Source organism: Jaculus jaculus, chromosome 9 (assembly GCF_020740685.1).
Source record: "Jaculus jaculus isolate mJacJac1 chromosome 9, mJacJac1.mat.Y.cur, whole genome shotgun sequence".
NCBI classification, from domain to species: domain Eukaryota; kingdom Metazoa; phylum Chordata; class Mammalia; order Rodentia; family Dipodidae; genus Jaculus; species Jaculus jaculus.
In genome coordinates this window covers 97,986,074-98,002,864 of record NC_059110.1, presented here as the reverse complement: position 1 = coordinate 98,002,864, position 16,791 = coordinate 97,986,074, and the positions used below count along the sequence as shown (strand labels likewise).

The window sequence follows — 16,791 nt, the reverse complement described above, 5'->3', positions numbered from 1 at the left end:
GAGGGTTGCAGGGGAGGGGGGTAATGGGCATGCCAGGGCCTCCAGCTACTGCAAACTAAAACCAGACACATGTGCCTCCTTGTACATCTGGTTTATGTGGGTTCTAAGGAATCGAAATGAGGTCCTATGGCTTTGCAGGCAAGTACCTTAACCACTAAGCCAACTCTCCAGCCCTAAAATATTTTAATTTACTTTAATTAATTTTATTTTTATTTATTTGAGAGAGGGGTAGAGAGAAAGAGAGCAAATAGGTGTGCCGGGGTCTCCAGCCACTGCAAACAAACTCCAGACACATGCACCACCTTGTGCATCCGACTTATGTGCGTCCTGGGGAATTGAACTGAGGTCCTTTGGCTTTGCAGGAAAACACCTTCACCTCTAAGCCAACTCTCCAGCCCCACATCTTTTGTTTTCACCAACCACTAAAAATACTGTTTGCTATGGATTGTGTGTCAGCCCTGTATAACCATTCAGGTTACCTTATATAATACTTAGTGCCCTGTATAGGTTCTTGTTCCTGGAGACAAGAAACTGAGGGTCAGAGTAGTTGAAGAACTTGCCAGAACTCCTACCCAGCCGGAAAGGAGTAGAACTGGTTTGTGAGATTACAGAGCCCACTTCTACTGCAGTCTTCGCCCACTCTCCCTGAAAGCACCCATGCAGCGCCACAGTCAGACCTCGGGATGGCCCTGCTCTGGCCTTGAACTCAGAGATCCTCCTCCCTTAGCCTCTTGAATATCGGGGCTAAAGGCAGATACCATCGGGCCTAGCTAGGAGTTACAGTTTTGACTCCTTGTGGAAAAAGCCTGTCTGTCAGGCCAGCCAGGTTTGGTGTACGCTCCCTATCCATTTGGCTTTTGAGGTGGTGTAGCAGAGATCTTTGTTTTAAATCATAATATTTCACATTTTTTTCTTTGGATGCTGATCAGCATGAGGCAGCTGTAGATGGTGGAAAGATCTTCCTTTAATTTCCACTGTGATGGATTATTAGTTCACTTAAAATGTTTAATTTGTACATGTGCCCTCAGGCTTTTCAGTAAAAAGCTCATATAATTATTGTTGGAAATCATTTTGGACTTAACAAAATGTTCAATGAGGGCTCGAGAGATGGCTCAGCGGTTAAGGCTCTTGCTTGCAAAGTCTGAAGGCCTGATTATGATTCCCTTATACCCATGTAAAGCCAGATGCACAAAGTGGCACATTGATCTGGAGTTCATTTGCAAGAAGAGACCCTGACACTCCCATTCCCTCCCTCCCTCCCTCCCTCCCTCCCTCCCTCCCTCCCTCCGTCCTTCCCTCCCTCTCCCCCTCTTTTTACAAATAAACACACACACACACACACACACACACACACACACACACATATTTTTTCTCTATGCTTTTGGTTTTTCAAGGTAGGGTCTATCTTAGGCTGACCCAGAGTTCACTCTGGAGTCTCAGGGTGGCCTCGAACTCATAGCGATCCTCCTAACTCTGCCTCCTAAGTGTTGGGATTAAAGGCAAGACTCACCACGCCTGGCTTAAACAAACATATTTTTAGAAATGCTCCATGAGGGCTGGACAGATGGCTTGGCGGTTAAGGCGCTTGCCTACAAAGCCTAAGCACCCAGGTTCGATTCCCTAGTACCCATGTAAGCCAGGTACACAAGGTGGTGTATGCATCTGGAGTTTGTTTGCAGTGGCTGGAGGCCCTGGAGCACCCATTCTGTACATATCTTTCTCTCAAATAAGTAAATACATATTTTAAAAATGCTCAATGAGTTGGACTCAGTGCATACACACTGTGGCTCCACTATCCTGAACCAAAGTCCAGTAATTAAAATATGTGGAGTTCCGCTGTCCTGTTTGCTTAATTCCTTTCTTTTCAAGAAGAATCATCCCACTTCTTTTACTAAGGATTAGCCCACAGAGGCAATATTTTAAGTTCTCCCTTAGTGGCCAGAAGAGGTGCTTATTTTTCAGTCTTTGGCTCTCGTCTTTTTTCCCTAACTTGGCCGTTCTCTCCTTGTTAGACACATAGGCCTTCTCTTACTCCTCTTTCACCATTCCTGCCACTTACTCTTCTGAATCTTTCTAGCTTGTTCTGGACCAGTTGAGCAAGATGCTTTTTAAGACTCCCCTTTTCATACTCCTCCCCCCCTTGTTTGGTTTTTCAAAATAGGGTCTTGCACTAACCCAGGCTGACCTGGAATTCACTATGTCTCGAACTCACTGCAATCCTCTTACCTCTACCTCCCCAGTGCTGGGATTAAAGGCATGTGCCACTGTGCCCAGCCCCTTTTTCTTTTCTTTTCTTTTTAAATTTTTATTATTTATTTATTTGAGAGCGACAGACACAGAGAGAAAGACAGATAGAGGGAGAGAGAGAGAATGGGCGCGCCAGGGCTTCCAGCCTCTGCAAATGAACTCCAGATGTGTGCACCCCCTTGTGCATCTGGCTAACGTGGGACCTGGGGAACCGAGCCTCGAACCGGGGTCCTTAGGCTTCACAGGCAAGCGCTTAACCGCTAAGCCATCTCTCCAGCCCCCCTTTCTCTTTTCTTGATTACAGGGGAAAGGAGTCACCTCTTGAGGATGCCCATGAGTTCATATTAACAAGGAGGAACAGCAGAATGGGTCTGTCATAGCCAAAGTTCATGCCTGTAGTGTGGACATTTCAGGGTTTTCTAGCACTAGGCTTTCAGGCCCATTGCTTATGTTGATTTTTTTCCCCCCTCTTATCTTATGTTGCAGGCCATGATGAGGAATGAATGTGTGAGCACATGGCACGTGTTTGTGACACAGTCAGCATTTTCTAGAGTGTGCACGCTCATTCTGCAGAGGGTAGCTGTGGATGCACTGTGGGATTCAGAGCAGAACCAGAAATCTCTGTGTACTTTTTTAAGGCTTCCCACAGAAGAGAAGTGAGAAAAGAAGTAATTCTCCTCCAGGGAAGTGCATAATTGAGAAGCTGTCTACATGCATAAGAAAACAGACTCTGTGGCTGCTCTATAAGCACGGAGAGGCAGCCAGGGCTCTTGTTTCCCTTGCTTCTTGGTGTTTGTGTGAGGCCCGCAGGTCCAGGGCTGCACATGCTGCTCTCCATGGGGCAGCCAAGGCCATGGACTTCAGAAGCTTTTGGCCTAGAAAGCTGGGCGTGGGATGCGCCTGCAATCTTAGCCCTAGGGAGGGAGGCTGAGTGTCTGGTCAGCCTGGGCTCATAACAAACAAAACAATAATAACAATAAAACCAAAGGAAAAGTTCTGAAAACAAAAAGGGAAGCTTCTGGCCTGGGGTTAGATGGGGGGGGGGTGGGAAGTTCTGCTCACTTTCCCTAGCCCTCCCACCCTGTTTCCTTACCCTAACTTGGCTCCTCTTCCTTCCTTGGAAATTCTGTCCTTTCCTGATAGTGAAATCAGAATATTGGAAAGGTTCTTCTAAACCCTTTGGGCGTGGAGTAGCCAGTTTCCTACCATCTGGAACCTCTTGGCACCCTCTTACTACAGTCTGATTTGTTCCTTCACCTCACCTACCTCAGGGTATGATGAAGGAGTTCTGGAGCCAAGGCCTCATGTGTCTTTCTTTCCTATGTCTTGTTTTGGCCCAGCCTAAGGGAAGCAAAAAGTCCAGGGGGAAGGGATCGATTCCTACCTCCCTGTCCTTCCAGTGTTTCTATGCTGTTCAGTGTAACCTGACTCTTCAAGGTTAAGAACGGGAGACTGAACAGGGAAGATAATCACACGCCATAGGTCTGAAATCCTTTCATCAGTTAAACATGTCGCATATGTGTGAGATGTATATTAGATGTGGGGCCTGCGTAGCTCAGAACTGCAAAAGTAGCTACCTTTTACTTTTAGATAAGGGGTAGTGACCATGCTTGTCCTTCCTTATAGTGCTGGGCAGGGGAGGGCCATGTCACCCAAGAGCACAAAATCCAAACATGCCAGATGCCATGACTGCTTTGGTGCGAAGAGTGGCCAGAGAGGCGGGAGGGCACAGCTTCTTCCCTTTAGAAGATTTTGTTCCATTGGGGCATAGAGGGAAAACAGAAGAGTCTGTGGGCTTTCTCTTAAAGGCCCACATGGATTGAGGCAACCCAGCATGGAGGATCTAATTTCGTTTTGTCTTCTTCCCCAGTTTTTCTCTTCTCTCTCTCTCTGTCTCTCTCTGTAAATAATTTAATCTTCAAAGCATGTTGCAGGTGTTAATTAACACTCATGGCTCTCCCGGGAGGAAGGCAAGTGGGAACACCTCCCCCATTTGTGAAGTCCAGGGACTAGACAGGTGCAAGGGCCTCAGGTAGGTGAGCCACAGAGAAGCAGAGTGAGGCATTGGACTCACTTGTACTCTTGGCTGCCCTGGGGGCTCCTTCCCTGCACTCCCAGTGCCCTCAGTTACCACACAGATAAGCAAGCTGAGGCTGTTTGGTGTCCTGCAAGGAATAATGGGGAACCTAAGGATTTGGGAGAAATGCTGGTGTAAAATTCACTGTCTTTATACTGGGTCCCCACCTCAGAGCAGGGTGTTGGAGCAGAACTTCTCCCAAGCCAGCTGGCTGCCCCTTAGGGATCCTGTTGGTTGGGAAGCTGGTCCTTTGTATCCCATGCTCAGGCCTTAAGCAGGGGCTGCCATGGGGTTTGCTCCCATGAAGACAGTAGCTTCAAGGACTCCCTGCACTTGTAAATGGCTGAGAAATCTGTGCAGGACTGTCACATGTAGAGAAAAGTTGGAAGCTGAACTTCTCTCCCAGCTACCTTCAAGAGGCCTTCTCCCTGTTGCCAGCCTGTCTTCAGTGCTGCTCTTTGCCTGGGGGTGGGGATGAAGCCAGTTTGCTGGGTACCCAAGCAACTTCTAGAATGCTGTGTTATTTTATTTTTATTTATTTGAGAGAGAGACAGAGAAAGAAAGGATGGGCATGTCAGGGCCTCCAGCCACTGCAAACAAACTTCAGATGCATGCTGGCTTACGTGGGTCCTGGGGAATTGAACCTAGGTTCTTTGGCTTTGCAGGCAAGCACCTTAACCTGCTAAGCCATCTCTCCAGCCCTAGAGTGCTATGTTAAAACTGAATTTCAGCTGGGCGTGGTGGCACACACCTCTAATCCCAGCACTCAAGAGGCAGAAGTAGGAGGATCACTGTGAGTTTGAGGCCAGCCTGAGATTACACAGTGAATTCTAGGTCAGCATGGGCTACAGTGAAACCCTACCTTGAAAAATCAAAAAACAAAAAACAAAAAACAAAAAGAACCCTTAATTTCTTCCTCTAACAAAGCAGCAAGATGAGGGATTTAAGTGGGTGCAGGATGAAGAACAGAGAAGGAAATTGTTTTCTCATGCTAGCCTTTGTTTCCCTCTCTCTGGGTGGCGTTTGAATGCTCCTTTCCTTACTAGAAACCCCTATCCATCAGCTAACGGTATTTCCCTTACCTTGGCACTGCAGGCAGCTGAGAACCAGCCCTAGACCTCTGCCCACGGGTCCTTCCTCTGAAGACGTCACCAGTGTGTGGAGCCTGCCCCACACGCACCCGCTGCCAAACCACGGCCTTTACCTGTGTCTTTCGGTGTTTCCCGTGCGACCCGTCCTGTGGGAGTGCCTCGTGGGCTGCCCCGGAGTTCACCCCACGCTCAGCAGCGCCAATGGTGAAGATGACGAGATCCAAGACTTTTCAGGCATATCTGCCCTCCTGCCACCGGACCTACAGCTGCATTCACTGCAGAGCTCACTTGGCCAATCATGATGAACTAATTTCCAAGGTACACATGATTCCTGCAAGCCTTTTTGCCTACCACTGGGGAGGACACTTACTGCTCCTAGGGTTGCAGAAGTTCACAGCAGGGATATTGGTATGCTTTTTAAAACAAGGATTTTTATTTACTTTTTTTTTTTTGGTTTTTCGAGGTAGGGTCTGACTCTGGTCCAGGCTGACCTGGAATTAACTCTGTCATCTCAGGGTGGCCTTGAACTCATGGCAATCCTCCTACCTCTGCCTCCCGAGTGCTGGGATTAAAGGCGTGTGCCACCACACCCGGCTTTTTATTTACTTATTTATTTATTTGCAAGTGGGGGTAGTAGTGTGGACACACTAGGGCCTCTTGCCACAAGTTCAAATGCACGGACCACTTTGCACATCTAGCTTCACGTGGGTACTGTGGGAGTCAAAACTGGACTTGGCAGGCTTTGCAAGGAAGCACCTTTTGCCACTGAACCCCATGTATGCTGTCTTACACAGGTTGGGGCTGACCCACAGGACTGTCTCCCTCAACTGAGAATTAACTCTGGAGTTGCAGAAACAGGGTAGTGGTTTAGTAGATGTCACCCCTGTTGAAGTCTTCGGGGCCTAGCAGTTTATAGGCCAGATAAAGGTGGGGCTGAGGAACAGTCAGGGACTTACATGTTTGCTTGTTTGCCTTAGGTAGGTAGAAGAAAAATGCTTTGTCCTTAGGAAGTGAATTCTGACATAAGAAAGAGCCTTCTAGAGGATGATTTTTTGTTGTTGTTTTGTTTTCCAGGAAGGGTCTCTCTCTAGCTCAGGCTGACCTGGAATTCACTATTTAATCTCAGGGTGGCCTCTACCTCATGGCAATCCTCCTACCTCAGCTGGGATTAAAAGCATGTGCCACCACGCCTGGCTCTGTTTCTTTTTGTTTTGAAGTGCCTGGGATTGAACCCTGATCCAGGGCATTTTGCACACTAGGCAATTATTCTGCCACTGAGATGAATTCTTAACCCTGTTGTGGAAGGTTTATTAGCAAAGACAAGACAGCCCCCAGCTAGCCCTAGGGAAAGCGTGAGGCTGTGGCATAGTGAAAATGAATGTGCTCTGAGGAGGCCCAAAAGTGGCTTGTTGAGAGCCACCCTCCTGGTCTTGTGGGGACCTTTAGGGCTTGTATATAAGGTCATATGGGATGACTTGTAGTCATAATCAGAAGACAGAATAGAACCCTATTTTCTTTTAGTAGCTTTGGCAACTGCTTCTAAAGTTGGGGCTGGGGGACACTAATAAAATAAACCCCACATCCCAGTTATGCAATACAGGAACTGAATCCTTCAGGCAGTGTTCTCAGGGGAGCTATCTCCCTCCTGGCCCTAGATTCCCAGAGGAGGAGAAACAGGTTTTACTAGTTTGGATGACAAAGAGAAAGAGACCATGGGAGGATTTCCCCTTAGACAGCATCTTTCCTCAGAGCCTAGACTTCATGTCATTAAAGTGCAAACAAACATTGATGCAGACCCAGGCTGAGTGAAAAATTAGTATTTCTGACTGGTTTACAAGTACTGCTGGAAAAAGGGACCGTGTTTTCTCTCTGCCTGTGGCTTTGTAGCCACAGCCCGAGAGGGGTGAGGGCTCCAGTTAATAGTTCCAGAACATTCCAGCTGGCAGATTTGACATTGGAGGTGAAGTGAACAAGGCTGCACCAATAGCCAGATCTGTGGTAGTGGATTCTGCAGTGAAGTCCCAGGACTGAATCCTTTGTTCTAGTCTATTCTAGGGTATTTAGTAACTACATGCTCGATGCCTAGGGCCCTCAAAGTCCTGGCTGGACTTCTCACTCTGCCCCACTTTCTCTTTGTATTTCTGAAAATTCTTTTTATACTATTTATATTTCATCCAGGTTTTAGCTTCCTTCTATGTCATCTAACTCATCTTGTCACAGATTCTCTTTGACTTTGGGGAGTGGTCCCTTGTCTGGACATTTGGGTGTGGGAGGTTGTATCAGTAAGGGAAAAGCAGCCAATGTCCTAGGTATTGGACTTTCAAAGAAAGTGTAATTTTTAAAATTTGTTTATTTGAGGGTGGGGGGAGGTAGGCGGGGTGGGGGAGGGAGAGAATGGAGAGAACCAGGGCCTCCAGCAAATGAACTCCAGATGCATCCACCACATTGTGCATCTGGTTTACATGGGTCCTGGGGAATCAAACCTACACCCTTTAGCTTTGCAGGCAAATGCCTTAACCAGTAAAATTTCTCTCCAGCCTGAAAGTGTAATTAAAAAAATTATTTATTTTGAGGTAGGGTCTTCCTTTAGCCCAGGCTGACCTGGAATTCACTATTTAGTCTCAGGGTGGCCTCAAACTCACAGCAATCCTCATACCTCTGCCTCCTGCTTAAAGGGAGTATGCCACCATGCCCAGCTAATTTTTTTTTTTTTTTTTTAATAGAGAGAATGGGTATGCCAGGACCCCGAGCCACTGAAAACAAACTTCAGATGCATGTTGCATGCACCACTATGTGCATCTGGTTTATGTGGGTTCTGGGGAGTTGAACCTGGCTACTTAGGCTTTATAAGCAAGTGCCTTACCACTAAGTCATCTTTCCAGCCCTGAAAGTGTAATTTTATTTTTTTTGAGGCAAACTTAACAGACTAGCCTTTAAAAAAAAAATTATTTGAGGGAGAGAGAGGGAGAGAATGGGCACACCAGGGCCTCCAGCTACTGAAAACGAACTCCAGATGTATGTGCCACCTTGTGCATCTGGCTTACGTGGGTCCTGGGGAATCAAACCTATGTCCTTTGGCTTTGCAGGCAAGCACCTTAACTGCTAAGCCATTTCCCCAGCTCCATTATGTATCTTTTTTTTGGGGGGGGTGGATTAAGGTGGGGTCTCACTCTGGCCCAGGCTGACTTGGAATTCACTAGGTAGTCTCAGGGTGGCCTTGAACTCATGACGATCCTCCTACTTCTGCCTCCCAAGTGCTGGGATTAAAGATGTGCACCACCACGCCTGGCTCAGACTGGCCTTTTCATAATATGAGAGAATGGGTACACCAGGGCCTCCAGCCCCTGCAGTTGAACTCCAGATGCATGCGCCCCCTTGTGTGCATATGTCACACTGTGCATCTGGCTTACGTGGGATGTGGAGACTTGAACATTTTAGCATCCTTATGTACTGTGCTTGGTTTTGAGACAGGGTCTCATGTAGCCCAGGCTAGCCTTGAAATTGCTATGTGGTCAGGGATGACCTTTAGCTTCTAATTTTCTTTTCCCTACCTCCTCTAAGTGTTGGGATTATAGGTGTGTGCTCTTCCACAAAGTAAAAACTACTACCTACACTTTATAAAATGCTATTCCTCTAACCCTCCAAAGAACTCTTTAAAATAGTGGTTAATCAAATTTTTATACCAGTGAAGGCTAGTAAAAAGTCCAAGATCTGAACCTGGGAATGGTGGTGCACACCTTTAATTCCAGCACTTGTGAAGCTGAGGTAGGATGTTCACTGTAAGTGTGAGGCTAGCCTGGATCTACAGCCTGGGTCCAGGGTGAGACATTGCCTCAGAACAAACCAGCAGCCAAGTATGCAGAGGTAGGAGGGATTGCCATGAGTTCGAGGCCACCCTGAGACTATATAGTGAGTCCCAGGTCAGCCTGGGCTAGAGCGAGACCCTACCTTGAAAAACCAAAACCAAAACCAAACAAAACAAAAAAAAAAAAACAAAACAAAAAACAAAAGCAAGCAAGCAAGCAAACAAACCTAGACAAACCAACCATGAAAACAACAACAAAAGGTTCAAAATTCAGAGAGCAGAGCATGGTTACTGTGAACAGGAATTCTAGAAGAGGTCCTTTTGAGATAGACCTGAAAAGATGGACAGAACTTGGATATGTATATGCGGTAATCTCATCTATTGAGCCAGTTAATGGGGCCTTGATGGTCTGCCAGTTCCTGACCGTGTTCCAGACACTAGACACTGAGTCACCCAAGTGTGCAGGTAGGGCTGTTGCAGGCCTCTGCTGACAGTGTCTCCCGTTTACCTCCTCTCATGAGCTCCTTCACATCCTTGGGTTGTGTTGTGCCAGAACTTGACATGGCAAAAAAGCAAATGGTCAAATAAATGGACTGGTAGAGTTTGATTGAGTCTTGGGGGAAAAAGCAAGGAATAAGCAAAAAAGACCTTACTGCCTTCACATCCTCCTTCCTGCCCCCTTTTGGGGCAAGAAGGCTCTTTCACAAGTCCAGGCCAAAGTCAGCACAGGCTTTGATTTCATTGGCCACAACCAGAGCACAGATGGGGTGCATTAGAGCTGGATGATTTAAAACGTTGGGTGAAATGCTTGAGTGGGGAAAGAGCGAGGGAACTGTGGTTGGCATTGTACAAAGATTCCTTTATTTTGCTCCACAGCCACCCCCAGCGTTAAATAATCTATACATTCTTATGCAGGTCTGCTTAATGGAAAGATCATTGCCTCAGCCCCCTCCTTGGAAAATGGGCCTTTCTTTTCATTTTTCCCCTCTCTCCCATTTAAGAAGGTTCGAGGAGAGAATGTCCCTCCTGTTCTCCCCTCTTTACTTGATCTCCTGTGTGGTTTCAGAATCTGCCCAGTGGGAGTCAGGAGCTGGGCAGCAGATCGTGGCGTGGTGCAGCAGAGCGGTGAAAGCCGACGTTGTGCTTGTAACAGGGCTTTTAGTCAGAAGGCTTGACATTTGTTTGGTCAGAAGGAAAACAAGGAGATCTGCCTTCATTATGGATAAAATGACACAGAAAAGGGAGTAAACACCCGAACTTCAAGCCCCCTTCTTTTCAGCATGGCTAAGCTTTTGTGGGAAAGTACTGTTGTAAAGTATTTGAACCGTTAGGGTCCCTGTAGATACGGTGATGCAAAAAGTCCCATAGTAGGCTTTCTCCTTTCCCAGCTCACTTTATGCTCAGTTGCCAGTGGGTCAACCCTCTGAGTCTCAGTTTCTTACTGAATAAAATGATGTTCTCTGTGTCTAATGATATCTTAAGTCCATTAAGGATGCTTACAACAATAGACCATAGACTGAGAGGTTTTTAAACAGCAGACATTTCTCACACTTCTGGAGCAGAAATCTAAGACCAAGGCTTTGGCAAACTCAAGTGTCTGGAGTTTTACTTTCTAGTTCACAGCTTTCTTCATATGACTGTGGCCTCACTTAGAGGGAAGGGTAAAAGTATTTTTCTGGCTGCTTTTTATTTTATTTTTATTTATTTATTTGAGAGAAAGGGAGAAAGAGGCAGGCAGAAAGAGGGGGAGTGTGTCCGGGCATGGTGGCACTCGTCTTTAATCCCAGCACTCAGCAAGCAGAGGTAGGAGGATTGCTGTGAGTTCAAGGCTAGCCTGAGAATACATAGTGAATTCCAGGTCAGCCTGGGCTAGAGCAAGACCCTACCTTGAGAGAGAGAGAGAGAGAGAGAGAGAGAAAGAGAGAGAGAGAACACTGAACTCAAGAGACATGCACCAGCTTATGCATCTGGTTTAGGTCCTGGGGAATTGAACCTGGGTTCTTTGACTTTGAAGGCATGAACCTTAACCACTAAGTCATCTCTCTGGCTTCTTTATTTTGGGCTTTTTTTTTTTGGTTTTTCAAGGTAGGGTCTCGCTAGTGCAGGCTGACCTGGAATTCACTGTGGAGTCTCAGGGTGGCCTCGAACTCACAGCAATCCTTCTACTTCTGCTGCCCGAGTGCTGGGATTAAAGGCGTGCACCACCACACCTGGATGTTTTGGGCTTTTTGATTGTGTTTTGTTTTGAGACAGTCTTGCTGGGTAGACCAGTGTGGTCTTAAAATTCTAGGGTTAAGAGATCCTCCTATTTCAGCTTCCTGGGAATATAGGGCATGTGCCACTGTGCTTGGCTTATCCTGGCCCTCTTCTAAGTATGTTAGTCCTACTTATGAGGCCTCTGCCTTCATGACCTAGTAACTTCTTAAAAGGCCAAATGTCCTAGTAGCATCATCTTGGTGGGCTCTCAGCATGAATTTTGGGAGGCGTACATTTACACCATGGCACATGGCAAGTAAGTGGTACTTCATGTGTGCCACCACATGCTGTCCTCAGAGCTATTCTATAAGAAAGACATACCTCATTGGGAAAGGAGTGGGCTTGCTTCATAGGGTTGTTAGAGAGCTGAAGTAAGATCCTGGTGGTTTGCAAATAATAAAGCTTTATATAAATACAAAGTAATTCCATTGCTTCACTTGGTCTTACTGTTCAAAAATGTAAATATAAAGGGGGAAAATGTTGGAGTATATTATTACTGTTTAATAGTAAGCAGATTTAAAATTGCCAAGAGATTCTCTCTCTCTTTTTCTCAAATAATTTTAAAAACATCCAAGGGCTGGAGAGATGGCTTAGTGGTTAAGGCACTTGCCTATGAAGCCTAAGGACCCAGTTTCCATTTCCCAGGATCCACATAAGCCAGACACACAAGGTGGCACATGTGTCTGGAGTTCATTTGCAGAGTGGCTGGAGGCCCTGGCATGCCCATTCTTTCTTTCTTTATCTGCCTCTGTCTCTCTCTTGAATAGATAAACAAAATAAAATACTAAAAAATAGCTACAAATTTATATTAAAACCTGGAGCAAGGGAAGTTGTTTCTTTCTTAATAAAAAATATTATTTATTTGAGAGAGAGGGAAAGAGTCAGAGAAAGAGAGAATGGCTATGCCAGTGCCTCAAGCCAACATAAACAAACTCCAGATGCATGTGCCTCCTTGTGCATCTGGTTTGTGTGTGTACTGAGGGTTCAAACTTGGGTTCTTAGGCTTCACAGTTAAGAGCCTTAACCACTAAGACATCTATCCATCCCTCTTAGTATTTTTTAAATATTTCATTTATTTATTTGAGAGAAAAAGAGGTAGAGAGAGAGAGAATGCATGCACATGGGTGCCAGGGCCTCTAGCTACTATAAATGAATTCCAGATACATACGCCACCTCTACCACCTCATGCATGTGGCTCATGTGGGTTCTGGAGAATAGAACCTGGGTCCTTAAGTCTTCACAGGCAAGCACCTTAACTGCTAAGCCATCTCTCCAGCCCCAGTTGTTTCTTTCTTGATATTGGCAGCCCCAATATAAAAATATACTTTGGGCTGGGCGTGGTAGTACATACCCTTAATCCAGCACTCAAGAGGCAGAGATAGGTGGATCACTGTGAGTTCCAGGCCAGTGTGAAGTAAGCCTGTGCTAGAGTAAGACTATGGGGGGAGGAGGGAGGAAAAAATATATATACATATACATACCTACATATACATACTTTGGTTATAAAATAATTATTGCTTCAGTTAAATCAGGTATTATTCCTGCCTCAGCCTTCCTGGTAACTGGGGTTACATTCAGTCATGCCACCAGACATCACAGGGTTTTGGGTGTTTTTTTTTTTTTTTTTTTGGTGTTTCGAGGTAGGGTCTCACTCTAGCCGAGGCTGACCTGGAATTCCCTATGTTATCTCAGGGTGGTCTCAAACTCACGGCGATCCACCTACCTCTGCCTCCCAAGTGCTGGGATTAAAGGTGTGCGCCACCATGCCCAGCTCATCATCACAGGTTTTATGTGAAAATGGTACATGGAATCCTTTCTTTTTTAAAAATATATTTTATTCATTTATTTGAGAAAGGGGCACAAAGAATGAGAGAGAGAGAGAATGGGCCAGGGCCTCCAGCCACTGCAAACAGACTTCAATGTATGCTCCCCCTTGTGCATCTGACTTATGTGGGTCCTGGAGAGTTGAACCAGGATCCTTTGGCTTTGCAGGCAAATGCCTTAATCACTAAGCAATCTCTACAGCCCCGGAGACCTTCCTTTGTTGCCTTCTTGCCATTCCTAGATTGATAACTAGGGCATTTGTGACTTCATTCCAGGATCTGGTCCTTAGAGGAAGGGCATTTTAGGAAGCTGTGGGTGGTTGTCCTGGGCGGAAGAAAAGGAAAAATCATTTCTCACTCTCCATCCAATACTATATGTTATGCTTTTGTCAGATGTATAGCTCCAGTTATTTTTCTGGAGACAAATACAGGATTCCTGGAATTAGAGATCATCTAGTCCAAGCTCCTTTTCATGAAGAAACAGGCCAGGGGTGAGGCTGTGACCAGTGTGAGGTCACAATGCCTCTGAGCCAGGGATCTTGACCTCAGCCTGGGCTGTGTTCTGTGTGAGGAGCCCTGACCTGACTAACTTTCTAGCTCTGGGCAAATCTTTGGAAGTTAGGAACTTAGTACACAGCTTAATTTTTTCCCCCCCTTTTGTGTGTGATGGGGTCCTTGGGCTGACTGTGGTGGCATTTGGACTTCTCTTCTTGTTTAGAGAGTTAGCTGCACCATTGCTTTGAGAGGAGAGGCAGGGGCCAAGATGTCCTGAAGCACATATTGATCTAGTGACTGCCAAAAGGCCTACCTACCCTCACTTTCCTACTACCTTTGAGGCCTAGCGTTCTACACCAGTGGCTCCCAGCAAGACTTTTTTTATTTTTTGGTTTTTCAAGGTGGGGTCTCACTCTAGCACAGGGTGACCTGGAATTCACTATGGAGTCTCAGGGTGGCCTCGAACTCATGGCGATCCTCCTATCTCTGCCTCCCGAGTGCTGGGATTTTAGGCGTGCGCCACCACACCCGGCTAAGATTTTTTTTTTTTATTAGTTATGTATATAGTGTGAACACAGCCATGATGGTACCATCATTAGCGTTCTCCCTGTCGTCCCCACCGCCCCACGGATTGTGGGTGTTGTATTGTGGGGGTGGCCTTCAGTTATGGGGGAGAGGCAGTGTCTCTGTGCATAATGACCCAACTTATGGCTCTAACAATCTTTCCGTCCCCTCTTCCGCGAACTTCCCTGAGCCATGTTGAGTTCATTTCAGGGCCGTTTCAATGACCGGAGGTCTTGGGAGTCTCTGTGTCTCTGACTTGGTAGGAGCTGGGTGTGCTCTGTGTCCGCCTCCTTCACCCTTGCCCAGCGGGACCTGATCCCCTGCCTGCCTCGCAGCGCAGCCCTGCCTTGGGGTAGTCGGCGTGGAGGATGCTGGTGTGTGGAAGCACAGCGACCTGCCCCAGCCTGCTGCCTGTCTTGCCAGGGCAGGACGTTGTTTCTCTTCATTTTTCATTTCCACCACCCACCAGTTAGTGCGTTCAGTGTACATTAAAAACACTTTAACCTACTAACACCTCAAAACATCATGCAAAGCATATCGGAGCAGAATTTCTCAAAATGCCTGTATTTCTTTTCCCTAGGTCTACTGGAAAGCATTTCAGTAGATACTGGGCTGTAATGGTAGTGCTACCATGCTATTTCTTATCAAACAGCATAATTCATAAGGAGTAATGTAGTTCTCAATGACTATTGCACACAAGCTTCTCTGCCTCCCAAGTGCGGGGATGAAAGGCGTGCATCACCATGCCTGGCTTTTTTTTTTTTTTTTCAACTTTTATTTAAATTTATTTGCAAGCGGGAGGGGGAATGGGTGCAACAGGACCTCTAGCCACTGCAAACAGACTTCAGTTACATGTGCCACCTTGTGCATCTGATTCCACATGGGTACTGGGGAATCGAACCCAGGTTGTTAGGCTTTTCAGGCAAGCACCTTAACACACTGAGCCATCTCTTCAGCCTGAGCTTAAGATTTTTTTGTTGGTGGGGGTTTTTGATGTATGCTTTCACTCTAGTCCAGGCTGACCTGGAATTCACTATGTAGTTTCAGGGTGGCCTCAAACTCATAGCAGATCCTCCTACCTTGGCCTCCCGAGTGCTGGGATTAAAGGTGTGTGCCACCACATCTGATGGCAGTGTTTCTTAAGCAGCATTTGTGACTTTCATAGCAAAGGCAAAAGTGATAAACTGGAAGTGTTCCAATGCAACCCAGTAAGCTTATTTCAAAGCATGTTTAATCAGTTAGGCTTTGTAAAGACAATCACTTTTCAACCAAAAATTTATTTCCTTTCCTCAAGTAATTGGCCTCTGAAATCCCCATCTCCTTCTAATGAAGTGTCAGCTCTTTCTCTGGGGCTGTGTGTTGGCCACCTAGGAAGGGGTGACAGGTGAACCAAGTCTGAACAGAAAACCTCTAAGCCAAATGATGTGGCTAGGTTACAGCACTTCTTAATGAAAAGAAGCCATTTGGAACTTGGAAAATACCATAATATATGGTGTCTTTTTTCCATAGAGACACAGTGTGAAGCAGTTCAGAGTGAGATGAGCCATCAAGTAGGCTGGATGCTGTGTATAGCGTAGCTGATCCACAATGGGGCCATTTGAAGTGGATCCCAGTGTTCTCTGTTGTATATGGGTGATGATTGTGGGGGCTGTGTTTGTGCTTGTATTTAGTTTCATTTGCCCCATTCCATCCTTGCACAAACATTACATATATATGTATAGCATGGTGTCTTTATGAGGCAAATGTGCTGACCAGTACTCTACAGAAGGTGGCCAGCATTGTGTCTTTGTGCTGGCCCTGTACTAGACTGTATCTACAGTTTTTTTTTAAAATTTTTTATTTATTTATTTGAGAGCAACAGACAGAGAGAAAGACAGATAGAGGGAGAGAGAGAGAATGGGCGCGCCAGGGCCTCCAGCCTCTGCAAACGAACTCCAGACGCGTGCACCCCCTTGTGCATCTGGCTACCGTGGGACCTGGGGAACCGAGCCTCGAACCGGGGTCCTTAGGCTTCACAGGCAAGCGCTTAACTGCTAAGCCATCTCTCCAGCCCTGTATCTACAGTTTTATCAAGGAACTCTTATGCCAGTTGAGGAGATAATAGGTGAAGAAGGGACCAAAATGGCCACTTGAGTATGTCCATTACTGTGGTCTGAGCATGTTCCAGTCACCCCATGATAACTCAGGACCGACTGGTTGACCACTGCTTGGTAGTAGATAGAAGTACACTGTGATTGAATCACTAAAAGTCTGCTCGTTTTTAGACATGAACAAGGGGCCTGGTTCTGGGAAGTCATACTTTTGAGATGAGAGACTGACCTGTCCCACAATCACAGGTTCTCACTGTGAAGATTAATGATCTGGGCACATCCAGTGTTGCTCACCAATTACCCAGGGAGCTGCTGGGCCCCAAGTCTGGTGAATCATCTGTTG

At 46.3% G+C, this 16,791-nt stretch overlaps 1 protein-coding gene across 2 annotated transcripts in view; it reads left to right on the top strand.

Moving 5' to 3' along the window:
* Ypel2 (yippee like 2) overlaps nucleotides 1–16,791 on the top strand; it is a 78,231-nt gene that overhangs the window by 22,691 nt on the left and 38,749 nt on the right. For both annotated transcript variants that reach the window (XM_004664519.2, XM_045158982.1), the window contains exon 2: nucleotides 5,420–5,733. In XM_004664519.2, coding sequence (XP_004664576.1) covers nucleotides 5,617–5,733 — 117 coding nt within the window. In that variant the 5' untranslated portion in view covers nucleotides 5,420–5,616. The remainder of the gene's footprint in view (nucleotides 1–5,419; nucleotides 5,734–16,791) is intronic.